Source organism: Trematomus bernacchii, unplaced genomic scaffold (genome assembly GCF_902827165.1).
Source record: "Trematomus bernacchii unplaced genomic scaffold, fTreBer1.1, whole genome shotgun sequence".
Lineage (NCBI taxonomy): Eukaryota > Metazoa > Chordata > Actinopteri > Perciformes > Nototheniidae > Trematomus > Trematomus bernacchii.
In genome coordinates this window covers 9117531-9130487 of record NW_022987342.1, presented here as the reverse complement: position 1 = coordinate 9130487, position 12957 = coordinate 9117531, and the positions used below count along the sequence as shown (strand labels likewise).

The window sequence follows — 12957 nt, the reverse complement described above, 5'->3', positions numbered from 1 at the left end:
TGCTTGGTAGCACATGTCTGCCGAGCATCTTGCTTCAGAAGCGAGTCAAGAATACTTCCTGGCATTCGGAAAACGAAGAGTGGAACACGCTAGCAAGTGTGCAGGTGTGCGTCATATGAGAGGCCCCGCCTTACATCTTCCGCCACAGATTTGGGGAAATTGGTCCGTGCGCAAAGCATTGTGGGGGATTTTAAGACCGCGAAGTCTACTCATGTGCAGACTCGATATTTCTCCAAACGGAGTACGCCGGGCTCGGTAGATTTCCAAGTATACTGGAGATTGGAACAGTACTTCGGCGGCACTCGATGACGTAGTATGCTTGAAATAGTGGCTCTGAAGCAGCTTTACTCGCGATTGAGAAACACCCACAGTAGGTACCCCAGAGGTACCGTCAACATATATGTCCGGGCGGAAACAATACCCCCAACCAGTAGTTCCCGGATTGAATTATGTAACCCCAGTGTATGAATCAGTGATCACTACACAAGCCCCCCCAGAATTCAACCATGGACACAATCCTCGCGTCCGGGAGGAAGCACCACAGGGGCCGAGGAGGGCGGGCCATGGAACGGGCCGTCGGAAGGGGGCCGCAGGAGAGGGTAGGGGCCCCAACGAAGGCGAGGGCATCCCCACCGGAGGGCGGGCGGCGGGCCGGAACGGGCCGTCGTCAGGGGGCCGCAGAAAGCAGGGTCGCTGTGTCGAGACCAGGGGACGGGCGTGAAAAACCCGGTGGTCCCCAGCAGGGAGGAGCGCTGCCCGGCCGCAGGCGAAGGCACAGCGGCGGCGGGCACGAAGTCCTCGGGAGGAAGGAGCCGTGTCCCCGGGAGGAAGGAGCCGTGGACAGGGGAGAGGCCAGACGGGGCGCCGTCGAGGCGAACCGTGAGCCGCGGTTAGAGGTGAGGCCAGACAGGGTCCCGAAGCGCGCCACCCACGGGCCGATGAAGGCATGGGCGACGTCCGGAACCGCCGAGGCGAGGGAAGAGGCGAGACGGGGTCCAGAAGCGCGCCACCCACGGGCCGATGAAGGCGTGTGTGACGTCCGAAACCGCCGTCGAGGTGGTGAAACAGCGAGAGGGTCCACACGAGGCCGACCAGACATGGTCGAACCTCCTCTCAGGCACCAGAAAAAAACTCAAAAGGTCGTCCTGTCCACGATCAAAAACAGGTGGGCGAAATTGTGAGAGGATCCACACGAGGCCGACCCGACGTGATCGAACCTCCTCCCCGGCACCACAAAAAACAAAAACAAAAAAAAACAGTCGGATGTCTGCTAGACATCGTCAGCCGTTGCTAGTAGTCGTCGCTAGCCGTTGGTAGCAGCTAGCCGTTAGCTGTCATGGCTAGCTGTCGTGGCTAGCTGACGTTAGCAGTCGAGGCTAGCCGGTCTCGACGGCCGGTAGTCGCTGTCGTCGTCGTCGGCCCCGGTGCCTCTGCTAGGCGGCGTGCCCCCACCAGGGAAGGTGCTGCAGCGTGCAGTGGCAAGCACCTCAGGGGTAAACCGCCGGGCGGCCAGGAGGAACCGGCCAACATCTTCGGCCAAAGCGCGGTGCTCAACACTAGCCGAGTGAGCTAGCGCAGCCCGGACACGCAGCCGCATGTCCCGAAGAACCAGCTCCACGAGGCAGAAGTCGGGTCCCTCCATACCTAGCAGGTCGCGCATCGTCTCCTCGCAGCAGGAAAGCTTGCTGCCCTCCAGCGCCGAGACGAAACGGGAATGGCGAGCGACGTCCACCGCCATTCCGCTGGGCCGCACCGAGCCCCAGTCCGTGCGCACGAGGCAGCAACGGACGTCTCCAAGAATCTCCGGCATTCCGAGAAAAGCTGCGCTTTTTGCCGTGTTCGATACAGTCCCGGATCCTTCGCGAGACTTATGTCAGGGTCACCACTGTAGTGCCGAGAGAAGGGAGACGGAGGCAGTGCATCGGAGGTGCAAATCTCTCTTTATTGGGGAGCAGAAACTGACGTGCTGTCGGGTCGAAGCCGCAGAAGAGAAGAGAAAGTGAAAGAGGAGGACACACAGTAGGTACCCCGGAGGTACCGTCAACATATATGTCCGGGCGGAAACAATACCCACAACCTGTAGTTCCCGGATTGAATTATGTAACCCCAGTGTATGAATCAGTGATCACTACAGGGCGTTTCTTTGACTATTTATAGAGTGGCGAAGTCCCTCCCCTTCCGGTTGAGCCCCATGGGACCTTATTTCGGAAAAATTATGTATTGAAGTCAATGGAGAGAGAAAGATTATCTTTCGATCCCGTTTGAATTGTGCCACGAATTACACATATGATGTTTGTCAATTTAAAAGATAATTTTGCAAGTCAAAAAATAAAAAATGTGTCGTAAAACTGTGAAGTAACACATTTGTTTGTGTGAAACGCTCAATGAACTACATCTCTGGTCAACAACACACGTCACCAAGATGGCCGTCACTACTGTCTTGTCAACAAAATGATTGACTACCCTCACTATCACCACAATGAAACACGTCCTGAAGAATGTCATGCAAAGCTGCCTGCCTGCCTTCCTTTGATTCTCTCTGAACTGCCTGGTCGTTTTAATGTTTAATGTCAACCATTTGTGCAGATAGCATGAAGTAGAGAAGATCGCTAGCGTTAGCGTTAGCATTTCTCCCCCGGGCTTAAATGGTGTATTATAGAATGATCACACCGGTGACAGTACTCTTCAAAGGGTTCACGAAATATGACTACTACTCTTACTGTTTAACATTTTGGGTTACTTAATGTTACTTCATGTTAAGGCTAATACAAATGACAAGGCTGTAATGCTAACTAACGTGCTAGCTGCTAGCTAGCTTGATCCACACACTCCTGGTCCTTTCATCAGACGGGAAGCGAAAGAACGAGCAAGACCCATTGCTGGTATAATAACAACCTGGTACTAAGCACACAGGCATCTTGTTAAAGTTATCTTATCTTAGCCAGCGCCATATAGATAGATTAAATCTATATGGCGCTGATCTTAGCTATCTCAATTGTGCTGATCTTAGTGTCTCAATTGTGACATCACTTACGCGACTCTGGGATTTGTAGTCTTTCTAGTTGCGTATTTTTCATAGTCTTATATTTCAACAGTTTTATGACAAACTGTGACTTTTTTTACATGGAAATTATTTTTTAAGATTGACAAACATCATATGTGTAATTCATGGCACAATTCAAACGGGATCGAAAGATAAGTTTTCTCTCTCCATTGACTTCAATACATTATTTTTCCGAAATAAGGTCCCATGGGGCGGAAGTAGATGGGCGTGACTTTGCCACTCTATTGGCAAATATGGGTGTTACGAGTCGATTGTGATTTATAAAGGGAAACAGGCGTAGGAAGTGCCGTACGCACTTCCCTCGCCGGTACGCAATGTTTTGTGAATCGGAAAATGGCGGAAAATGTATGTACCTATTTTTGTGCTTTGTACTACGTAAGCAACCTTCCCACGTCAATCCTACGCAAGGCGTTATAAATGAGGCCCCTGGTCTCCTGAAAAGCAGGTGCAGCCTACAAACAAGAGCAGGGAGGAGGAGACACATGTTGGCACAGTCATGCATTACAATCATAAATCTAGGGAGGCGTGTGGCGCAGTGGATAGAGCCTTGGTGTTGGGATCAGGGAGTCACAGGTTCAAACCTCACTGCAGTCAGCATGTCGTTGTGTCCCTGGGCAAGACACTTCACCCCAAATTGCTCCTGTGGGGATTGCCCACAGTATTGAGTATGTAAGTCGCTTTGGATAAAAGCATCTAACAAGTAACATGTAATGTAATAAAGCAGAACAACAAAAACAGTTAGCCAAAAGCAAAGCTGGATCATTTATTAATTGCTTTTTAAGCATAAACAGTTAGAATGCTTTAGTAAGTTTTGCTTTAACTTTAATAAAATGATCCTGTGAGGATAATAAGTTAATTTGAAGCAGACTCAGTGTCAGGGTTGGGGAAAAATAGGACCCAAATGCAGTAAAAGGACTAAAAGGTCAGGTAACAAAAAGCGAGCTTTATTTCCCAAAGCTGAATGACAAAAGAAAACAAGGAACAATTTAACATACCAAAACCGGGGGAGTACGAGGAAGGATCAGGACAAAAAACCTCAGGAACAAACATGGAGCGTGACAGCTAGCATGGACAAGAGCAAAGAGACTAACAGGTATCATAGACGAGAAACGACGACGAACAGACATGGAGCACAGGGGAAGACAAGACAATGCGAAAAAAGCACTGAAATCTCCCTTTTTTGTATTTTCACAAATAGAATAAAGGTTTCACAAATCTAAAACTGTGTTATAAAGAATGTTTAGACTCTCTGGGATAATCCAGTCCAGATTTGATGAGTCTAGGTATAGTGGTTTTATGGCGCATTTCCACTACACGGCCTCGCTCGGTATGGCTAGGCCTCGTTAGGACTGGCTCACTTAATGGCGCATTTCCATTACAGTTTAGGAACTGGGGTAGTATCTATAGTAACGCAGTGTAGGCGGAGCCGTGATGTCATCTTAGTGACGTAGTTGTAGCCCCCTTGCCAGCGATTCTCTCTCTAGTTTAGCATACTCAGCCCGACTCAGCCTCGTTGTCTCTGGCCCTAGACCCACGATTTTATGAGGCCAGAAAAACTGTGAATTAGGACCCGCCGGCCGGTACTAGGCCAAGTGGAAACGCAACCAAAAACGGGCCGCTGACGTTACAGCCCTCTTAAATCGTGCTCCGCGCTGTAGTGGAAACGCGCCATTAGATCAGGACCTGGTCTTATGTGGTCTAGATGTAGAAAAAGCAGCAAAATCTTCCTTTTTTGTATTTTCACAAATAGAATTAAGGTTTCACAAATCTAAAACTGTGTTATAAAGAATGTTTAGCCTCTCTGGGATAATCAAGTCCAAATAAATCGGCTATGCAGCGAGAGGTTCAAACACGGAGGATTGTTCGCTCAGCGCTGTAAATTAAATTTCCCTTAACTTTCCCCTTAACTGCCGAATCGGAAGCTCTGAATCGGAAGCCAACTTCAGCGTCGTTAACAACACCTGAATTTAAATGTGCAACCTCTTTGTGACAGATTTTTGCATGAAATTATAATTCTTCTGAATGATATTCCTATTGACAGCTAGTTTCTATGTGAACATTATGAGATGGACAGCCAGAGAGAATACATGAAAAACAGTATAGGAACAGGGATATATCCAGTCTCTGATAGTGTTACGTTATTATGCTGTGAGTGCTCTCATACTTGTTTGATTCTGAAATGGTAGGCCTATATATTTATATAAATATATATATACCTATATATATATATATACTTCTGTAGCCTGTTATTGTCTCATTATACAGCACTGTGAATGAATTAAAAGTAAATATAAGTCATCATGAACACAGTCCTGTCCGTCAGACAGAGGGCTGTGCCTCCTGTCATCATTAATGGACGTCTCTTTAAAATGACCGCTCAGAGGAGAGGATTTCTCATTTCTCTAACCGCCTGCTGCTTCCACTCCTCTCTCCTCGGTTCCCCTCCTCGGCTCCTCCGCTCGCATCTCCTGTGGGCGAGACTAAGACACGAGGATAGGAGTCGAGGAGGGGAAATTAGTGAAATGAGAAAGGCCCATAGATATATACTGTACGTCCATGAGTTAAGAGATGGAATGATATGATGATTCACACTCATGTACAGTAGGTGGCGGTATGCACCTTTAAAGTTGTTTTCAATCCGCCAAAAACTGAGAGAAGAAGAACAAGGTCAGCAGCATACGCGCAGTGACCGGCGGCAGTGACATCCATGCAGTGACCAGAGAAGCATTTTCTAGAAGCACCGACAGAGTTATCCGGTTCTTCAATCCAGTTTATCACAATCCGACTGTGTGCAGTCTCAAAGATGAGAGGAAGCCGCAGCCGCGCCTCAGCTCCAGCCAGGTAACACCTTGGCTTTATACAGTCTATGATAACACATGTACAGAAACCCACAGTCTGAGGGGGGGGGGGGGGGGGGGGGGGGGGGGGGGGGGGGGGGGGGGGGCATAGCAGATGGTCTCATGTGTCCTGTTTGCAGGTAGTACGAATTCAGACTTTAACATATGACATTGACATTACAGCCTAGTGTGTCAGTAGTCTGGCTAATAACTACATTATACGCAGGATGGCTTTGATATGTATCCTGATTGTTGTTGCGTCATTCGTTACTGAGACCATGTTATGTCAGAGTGAAGTTCTTGGCAAGGTCACTACTTTATATAAAACATAATGCTTCTTTTAGGCAAGTCAAATAGAGATGTGGTTTGTCTTGTTGTCATGTTTTTATTTTGTATCAATGGCAGTGATGGAAGAGCTACTCAGATCTTGTACTTAAGTAAAAGTAGAAGTACCAGAGTGAAGGAATACTCTGGTACAAGTAAAAGTCCTGCATTCAAAATGTTACTCAAGTAAAAGGACAAAAGCGTGCAGGTGATTTTCATACCTGAACAATCACCATTAGCTGTTTCCTACTTCTCGATGGTGAACGTCCTGTAACAGTTATTAATATACACAGGTTCCAGCAATTTAAGGCTTCACTTGGTACCTTGTCAAATACATTTGACTTGAAATCTGATTACTTTTAAAATGTTATTGATTTAAAAAAAGACTACAGCTGAGGCATTGTTATTGCATGGCATTTTATGAAGGTATAATTCCTAATTATTATATATCATAATTGAAATGTCTTCTACATCTGATTGGAATATAAGATGTTGGTTTACAGTAGTTTCGTGTTTATAAAGACACACAGGCTTTGTACCATACGTCATGTCCATTTAAACCTGTCTAATGCAAATGTTTTTGCTTTTCTTTGTAGCCATCCTGTATCCCATGCTCCGGCTCCAGCTCATGCGCCTCCCGCCGCCCTGGCCCCGGCCCCCGCTCCGTCCCAGGGCCCGGGCCTGATGGCCCAGATGGCCACCACAGCTGCTGGGGTGGCAGTGGGTTCCGCTGTGGGCCACGTAATGGGCAGCGCCCTCACAGGAGCGTTCAGCGGGGGCAGCAGCAGCAGCAGCCCTGAGCCAGCCAAGCCCACATACCAGGTAAGATAAGTATAATCACTCGTAGGATTAGGGTGGCAGGGCACAGGCTTTAGCTGACTCAAATCAGGTCATCGGTTCTTCTGGAGGTGCTTCTGTCTGGTGAAAGTCTGACTGGTCATGGTGTGTTTTCCTCCGTAATGGTTCAAAAGTAGAATTGTCTCCATCTGGCCAAAGAATTTGAAATGTAGAGCCCCTGCAGATTATCATTAGAACATTGCAAAGAAAAGGAGTTCCTGCTTTGAGCTTTTTTATTTAAGGTTTGGATTGGTCAGTTAAGACACTGATACAGATTTGACTACAGAGAGCCCCACTGACCAGGGGCCTCATTTATAACGCCTTGCGTAGGATTGACGTGAGAAGGTTGCTTACGTAGTACAAAGCAAAAAAATAGGTACAGAAATGTTCCGACATTTTCCGATTCACAAAACATTGCGTACCGGCGAGGGAAGTGCGTACGGCACTTCCTACGCCTGTTTCCCTTTATAAATCACAATCGACTCGTAACGCCCATATTTGCCTATAAATAGTCAAAGAAACGCCCATTCATTCATTCATTTTGACTGACTGCATGAAGAAGATCGCAGGAAATTACGACAGAACAGCTAAAAAAGACATCTCACACCGTGTCAGATTTTGGTTATTTTGGGGAGGTGGCGATAAATCATATTGTTTGGTGGATGCAGTTTGAACCAGAGTAGCAGCATGGAGGTCGGATCGTCACCAAAATAAATAAATAAGTGGTCCGAAAAAAGTTAATGACAAAAAAAATACACATAACCTTCCTCAGGCAGTGTGTTTGTACCGGGGACAGGAGACACCCCCTTGATGAGAAACTGTAAGAAATGATCGGGGAATCCCTCCGGAGTGGAGTCATGACGACTGGATCTGAATTATTTTGTTGTATTTGGTGGTTTGTGTTCCAGCTGTCGATCAGCAACTATATATCCATAATCCACCAGTTAAAGGAAATACAATGTGTTGTGTTATATTAGCTGTACAATTGACCACATATGGTGTTCTTAGTTTCCATACCTCCTGTGTTTTACGAGCGACTTATCAAGTCTTGGCAAACGGCATAAAACACGATTAAACGTGATAGTATATAAAACCATGCTCGTATCTACAACCTATAGAAATGCAAAACGGCATCAGTTTAGACGTTATTCTGTCCTCCTGCTTACCGCATCATTTATGAGAAAACATTTCATAACATTAACACAACATATTCGAGGTGGTTTTAAATAACATATCCGTATTTATTTATTTCTCCAAGTTATGTTTTTGTGTGCACTGAGGAGTCTCAAACAGGCGTTTGTTTAATCATTTTAAGATTGGCTTTAATCAATGTTTGAAAATGAATTCTTCATATTTGATAAATGAGAGGTAACATTTTATTTATGGTATTATTTCCACATATTTCTCTCCATTCTTCCTTCTGCCAACGGTGTCGCAGTTTCTCGTCTCTCCCGTTTGTGTGCTTAGTGCGTACGCATGGGTTAGAGTTTGCGTGGAGGACCGCACATTTTCCCGTCAAGTTAGTATTTTATAAATCGCAAACATTGCGTAGAAACTGGCGTACGCCATTTTTTGAGCGTATATCCCTTTATAAATGAGGCCCCAGAGCATCAATACTAATACATACCATTCTGCAGCGGGAGTGTTAACCTCCTTTTTCATATGGTGTTGGATATTATAAACAATAAAAATATGTATTTTTTTAAATAATGATTTACTGCAACAACAAAGTAAAGTAAAATGAATGAGGAGGATAAAATGTCATAGGCCAAACGTGTATATTTATAAAAAATATTAAATGATCTCGTAAGAAGAAAAATCATTATTTCAAATTACATTGCAGGCCGATTTTAGTTGGATTTATTCATTTAGATAAACCCTAGAGAACCCTGAACCATGCTATGAATATGATAATTTTGACATATTATATGGAGAGACAATATATTGGGCAGGATATCATAAAAGTATCAAAAAGTATATTAGTTTGCATGAATAGTTTGGAACAGATTCATTTTTAGTTGTTTTTTTATCAGATGCTTCGAAATTAAATGATAATTACGATAAAAGTAGTAGCCAGGATCACCATGTTGAAATATTTCCTTTTTGCTTTATGTATGTACAGCATGAACAGCTACTTGGGTCAAACAGGAGATCCACCAAGTATGCGTATTGATTTTAAATGTATTTTTTCTTGTTCATTGAAAGTAGTACCCAGATTGTTGCTTGAGAAGTTGCTGTAAGCGAAGCTGACGACTGAGTGTGACCTCAACCATGAAGCCCATTCAGGACTTTGACTGTGAAATGTCGGATTCAAATGTTTTCCCTTGCTCGTATCATCCTAGGAGCCCCCCCGGCCCACTCAGGCCCAGCCCGGCCCCTGTAACTTTGAGGTCAGACAGTTCCTGGACTGTGCTACCGGCCAGTATGACCTGAGTCTATGTGAGGGCTTCAGCGAGGCTCTCAAACAGTGCAAGTTCTCCCACGGTGAGTGTGCTGAAGGATGGATGGAGCCACATAAAACACTTCTCAAAACATCCCAAGGCATCTGGTTTTTTAATATGAAATTCTTCATGTGCGCTTCATGTGAAACACTTACTGCTTTGGTTCTCCTGGCACCTGATCATACAGTTTTACAGTAGTATGATTTCTCAGTAGAAGCTACAGAAACTCGTTGGACATAAAAATACGTAATTTGATTAAAAATCATGTGTATCTCTTTTTTTTCTGCAGGTGTGACATCGCTGGTGTGAAGGATGGTGATCAGCTGTCAAGTCGGACATATCTCAATAGTGAAACTTACTGTAGAAATGACCACATTCTAGCACATAGATGTGAACGTACCTCAGGCAGAGAGCATGTTGGTTTTGTTGATTGATGACCGTGTAATGTATACATACATTACTGTAATGTACAAAATGTTTTTGGTATGTACAGGCAAGAACCTTTAATAAATAGCTGCTATGACCTTGCACATAATGTCAGTGTATTTTCCTTATTCCTGTCATGTCGTGTTTTTAGCCTGTATATATACATACATGTATATATACTAGGGCTGTCAAGTTAACGCGTTAATAACACGTTAACGCAAAAAAAAATAACGCCACTAATTATTTTAACGCGATTAACGCATGTGTATTTTTTGTCCTTGGCCGCCGTAGTTTCAGAGCGCATCGAGTGAATACCATCGACAAGCTGATGCTGACAGCCTCGCTCCTGCCGCCCGCTTGTGGCAGACCACACTTCCACGCTCACCGGCAGGCCCGGACTGGCCATCGGGAGGACCGGGAGGGAGTGTGTATGTGTGGCGCGACTCGCGCGAGCGAGGCACACCTTACGTGTTGTTGTTGTTAGGATCTGGTGCTAGCTAGCTGCGCTAACGGATATAAGGAGCTGTTTCAATGACATTTCGCCGACAACTGCGCCGAGCACTTGACTTTATGCAGGTAGCCAGACAGTGGGACATTGTACGAAAAGTCAGCACACTCAGCACGGATAGTACGCGCAACATGATTGCAGCATCCAGGCAGCTCCCATTCGAGTATATTATGCCTTGAGCTGCACATAGCTCCAACGATTCATCAGTGTACACACACATACAATAATACTGTGTGTGTGTGTGTGTGTGTGTGTGAGAGAGGTTCCAGGTTGAATTGAGGCGAATATTTGTAATGTTCAGGTTGTTGTGTTTAATATTCATGAGAATATTTGTCATTGTTCAAATGATAATAAACAAACATATAAAGCATATTTGTCCACTCATATGTTGATAAGAGTATTAAAAACTTGAAAGATATCCCTCTCAGGTACATTTAGAAAAGATAAAAAATGTGCGATTAATTTGCGATTAATCGCGATTAACTATGGACAATCATGCGATTAATCGCGATTAAATATTTTAATCAACTGACAGCCCTAATATATACATATATACAGTGGCGTTTTTATATGTACAAAAGTGGTGGGGCACAAAAAACTTAGATGTCTATATATAAGCTTCTGCAGTGACGTGCAGTGAGGTTCATGGCTGCTGAGGCACTGGCACTGACTCTTCAGGTTTACAAATATTATATTTTGACCTAAACCAAAATATAATATTATTTTCAAAAGCTTTTTTTGTCTGATGCTTCGATTAATTTTAAACAGACAGTTCAACAAAAGGATACCCAAAAAATGTCATTTTATCATTTAAATATTGAATTGTTCTCTCTTAGTAAGATCCCATTTTCAATAAAATGGTGGTCTTACCTTGACTTGAAGATGAAGTCCATTTGCCTATCCTTCTGGACAAACATTTCAATTACTTTTTTGTAAAAGTCCTCCTTATGTTCTTGTAGTTTCAAAAGTCTATCATAAATCTAATCCATAGATTTATGATAAAAAAATTATATAAGTAGGGTAGACATGTGGATGTTATCCGGCTAATCAAAACGTGCATTTATCTAACAGGTACGTTTCCCACAGATCTTATTTCGAGCTATTTTCTAAAATCCTCTGGAGAAATCTCATTGCTTTTTTGTGCTTACTTCCTGGTTTTAGGACGCGCCACTGCAGCTCTCTCGTCTCCTCTTCACACAGCACACTTTTCGCGGCACACGTACTTACAGCCAATCAGCTCTGAATGATTTGAGATGACGTATGGTGGGGATGGTAGCTCCATGCCCCTCTGGTCATTATTTTTTTGCCACACACATTTCATTACAAAATACTCTGAGCATGCGCAGTGAAGTTTTTACAGTCACGTTCACTTCACAGCGAGAGGAAGGGGCATAATCAGGTTTTGTCCCACATGGCTCTAAACAGCTCAATAGGCACACACTGTGACTGTAGACACACTAATTAGAAGAACACAGACTAAAACAGCAATGTACAGACGAATCAGATGATTAAACATGATCTTAAAATATATTTTATATATTTTTTTATTTATTTTTTTGCATTTTTGTAATCATTATTTGTAATACTTTCTGCTGACACTAGGTGGGGCTGTGCCCCACCTGCCCCTAATGACCAGTCGCCACTGCATATATACAGGCTTGGGGAGCAACAGTTTACATGTAACGAGATTACATTACATGTTACTTGTTAGACGCTTTTATCCAAAGCGACTTACATACTCAATACTGTGGACAATCACCACAGGAGCAATTTGGGGTGAAGTGTCTTGCCCAGGGACACAACGACATGCTGACTGCAGTGGGGTTTGAACCTGTGATCCCCTGTTCCGAACACCAACGCACAACCCACTGCGCCACATGCCGCCTAATGATTACCTAATCAGGATACAAAAAAAAGTGACTGCTTCGATTACAATCAGATTACTAGCAGGATTACAATGTTACAATCCATAACTGATGTAATGGTTTCTGACAGAAATCTCCTAGATTATGAACAATTGTGTTATTGCACTAGACATAACTTCAACCCCACAACATTAGATATTATTAAACTACATAAAGCGCTTCCTCAAGAATGTGTGCTTGTGTCGAGACATGTTATGGCTCCCCAAACTATACAGCCACAACTGCCCTCATTATTCATTAAAGGGATATTAGTCCTGGACGAAACATGCAATAATCCCTTCATAAGGAAGTGTCTCACTGAAAAATGATTTCCTGGTAGACAAAACAGAAATGAGATCCTACATAAATTCGATAATCAATCCATTAATAAACTAAGAACTGTGTATCTAACATTCGCTTTGGGCTACCACCCAAAAAAAAAAAAAAACACTTCAACAATATGTATCCATTGCTTAGAGTGCGTATTGTGGATGAATGTGGGTATGTTGTTCCAATTCCAATAAAGTTTGAAAAAAAAAAATGAGTCCGCCTGACTGGACCTTGGCACATTGCCCTCAGTTGCGGTACATCCGGTTCTGCTTTCAAAATAAAGCCG

General features: G+C 44.0%; 1 protein-coding gene across 1 annotated transcript; it reads left to right on the top strand.

Annotated features, from left to right (window-relative positions):
* Positions 1–5717: 5717 nt before the first annotated feature.
* chchd10 (coiled-coil-helix-coiled-coil-helix domain containing 10) lies at positions 5718–10073 on the top strand. Its single transcript, XM_034130761.1, has 4 exons — positions 5718–5905; positions 6822–7047; positions 9405–9546; positions 9793–10073. The coding sequence occupies exons 1-4, from the start codon at positions 5868–5870 to the stop codon at positions 9810–9812; spliced, it is 426 nt and encodes a 141-aa protein (XP_033986652.1). The 5' UTR covers positions 5718–5867; the 3' UTR covers positions 9813–10073.
* Positions 10074–12957: the final 2884 nt, after the last annotated feature.

What these genes read in the sequence shown, in the direction of transcription:
- chchd10 (XM_034130761.1), top strand. Translation starts at nt 5,868, where the DNA reads ATGAGAGGAAGCCGCAGCCGCGCCTCAGCTCCAGCCAG. An exon ending in CGCGCCTCAGCTCCAGCCAG is followed by an intron (nt 5,906 to 6,821) that starts GTAACACCTTGG and finishes TTTTCTTTGTAG; the next exon opens with CCATCCTGTATCCCATGCTC. An exon ending in ACAGTGCAAGTTCTCCCACG is followed by an intron (nt 9,547 to 9,792) that starts GTGAGTGTGCTG and finishes TTTTTTCTGCAG; the next exon opens with GTGTGACATCGCTGGTGTGA.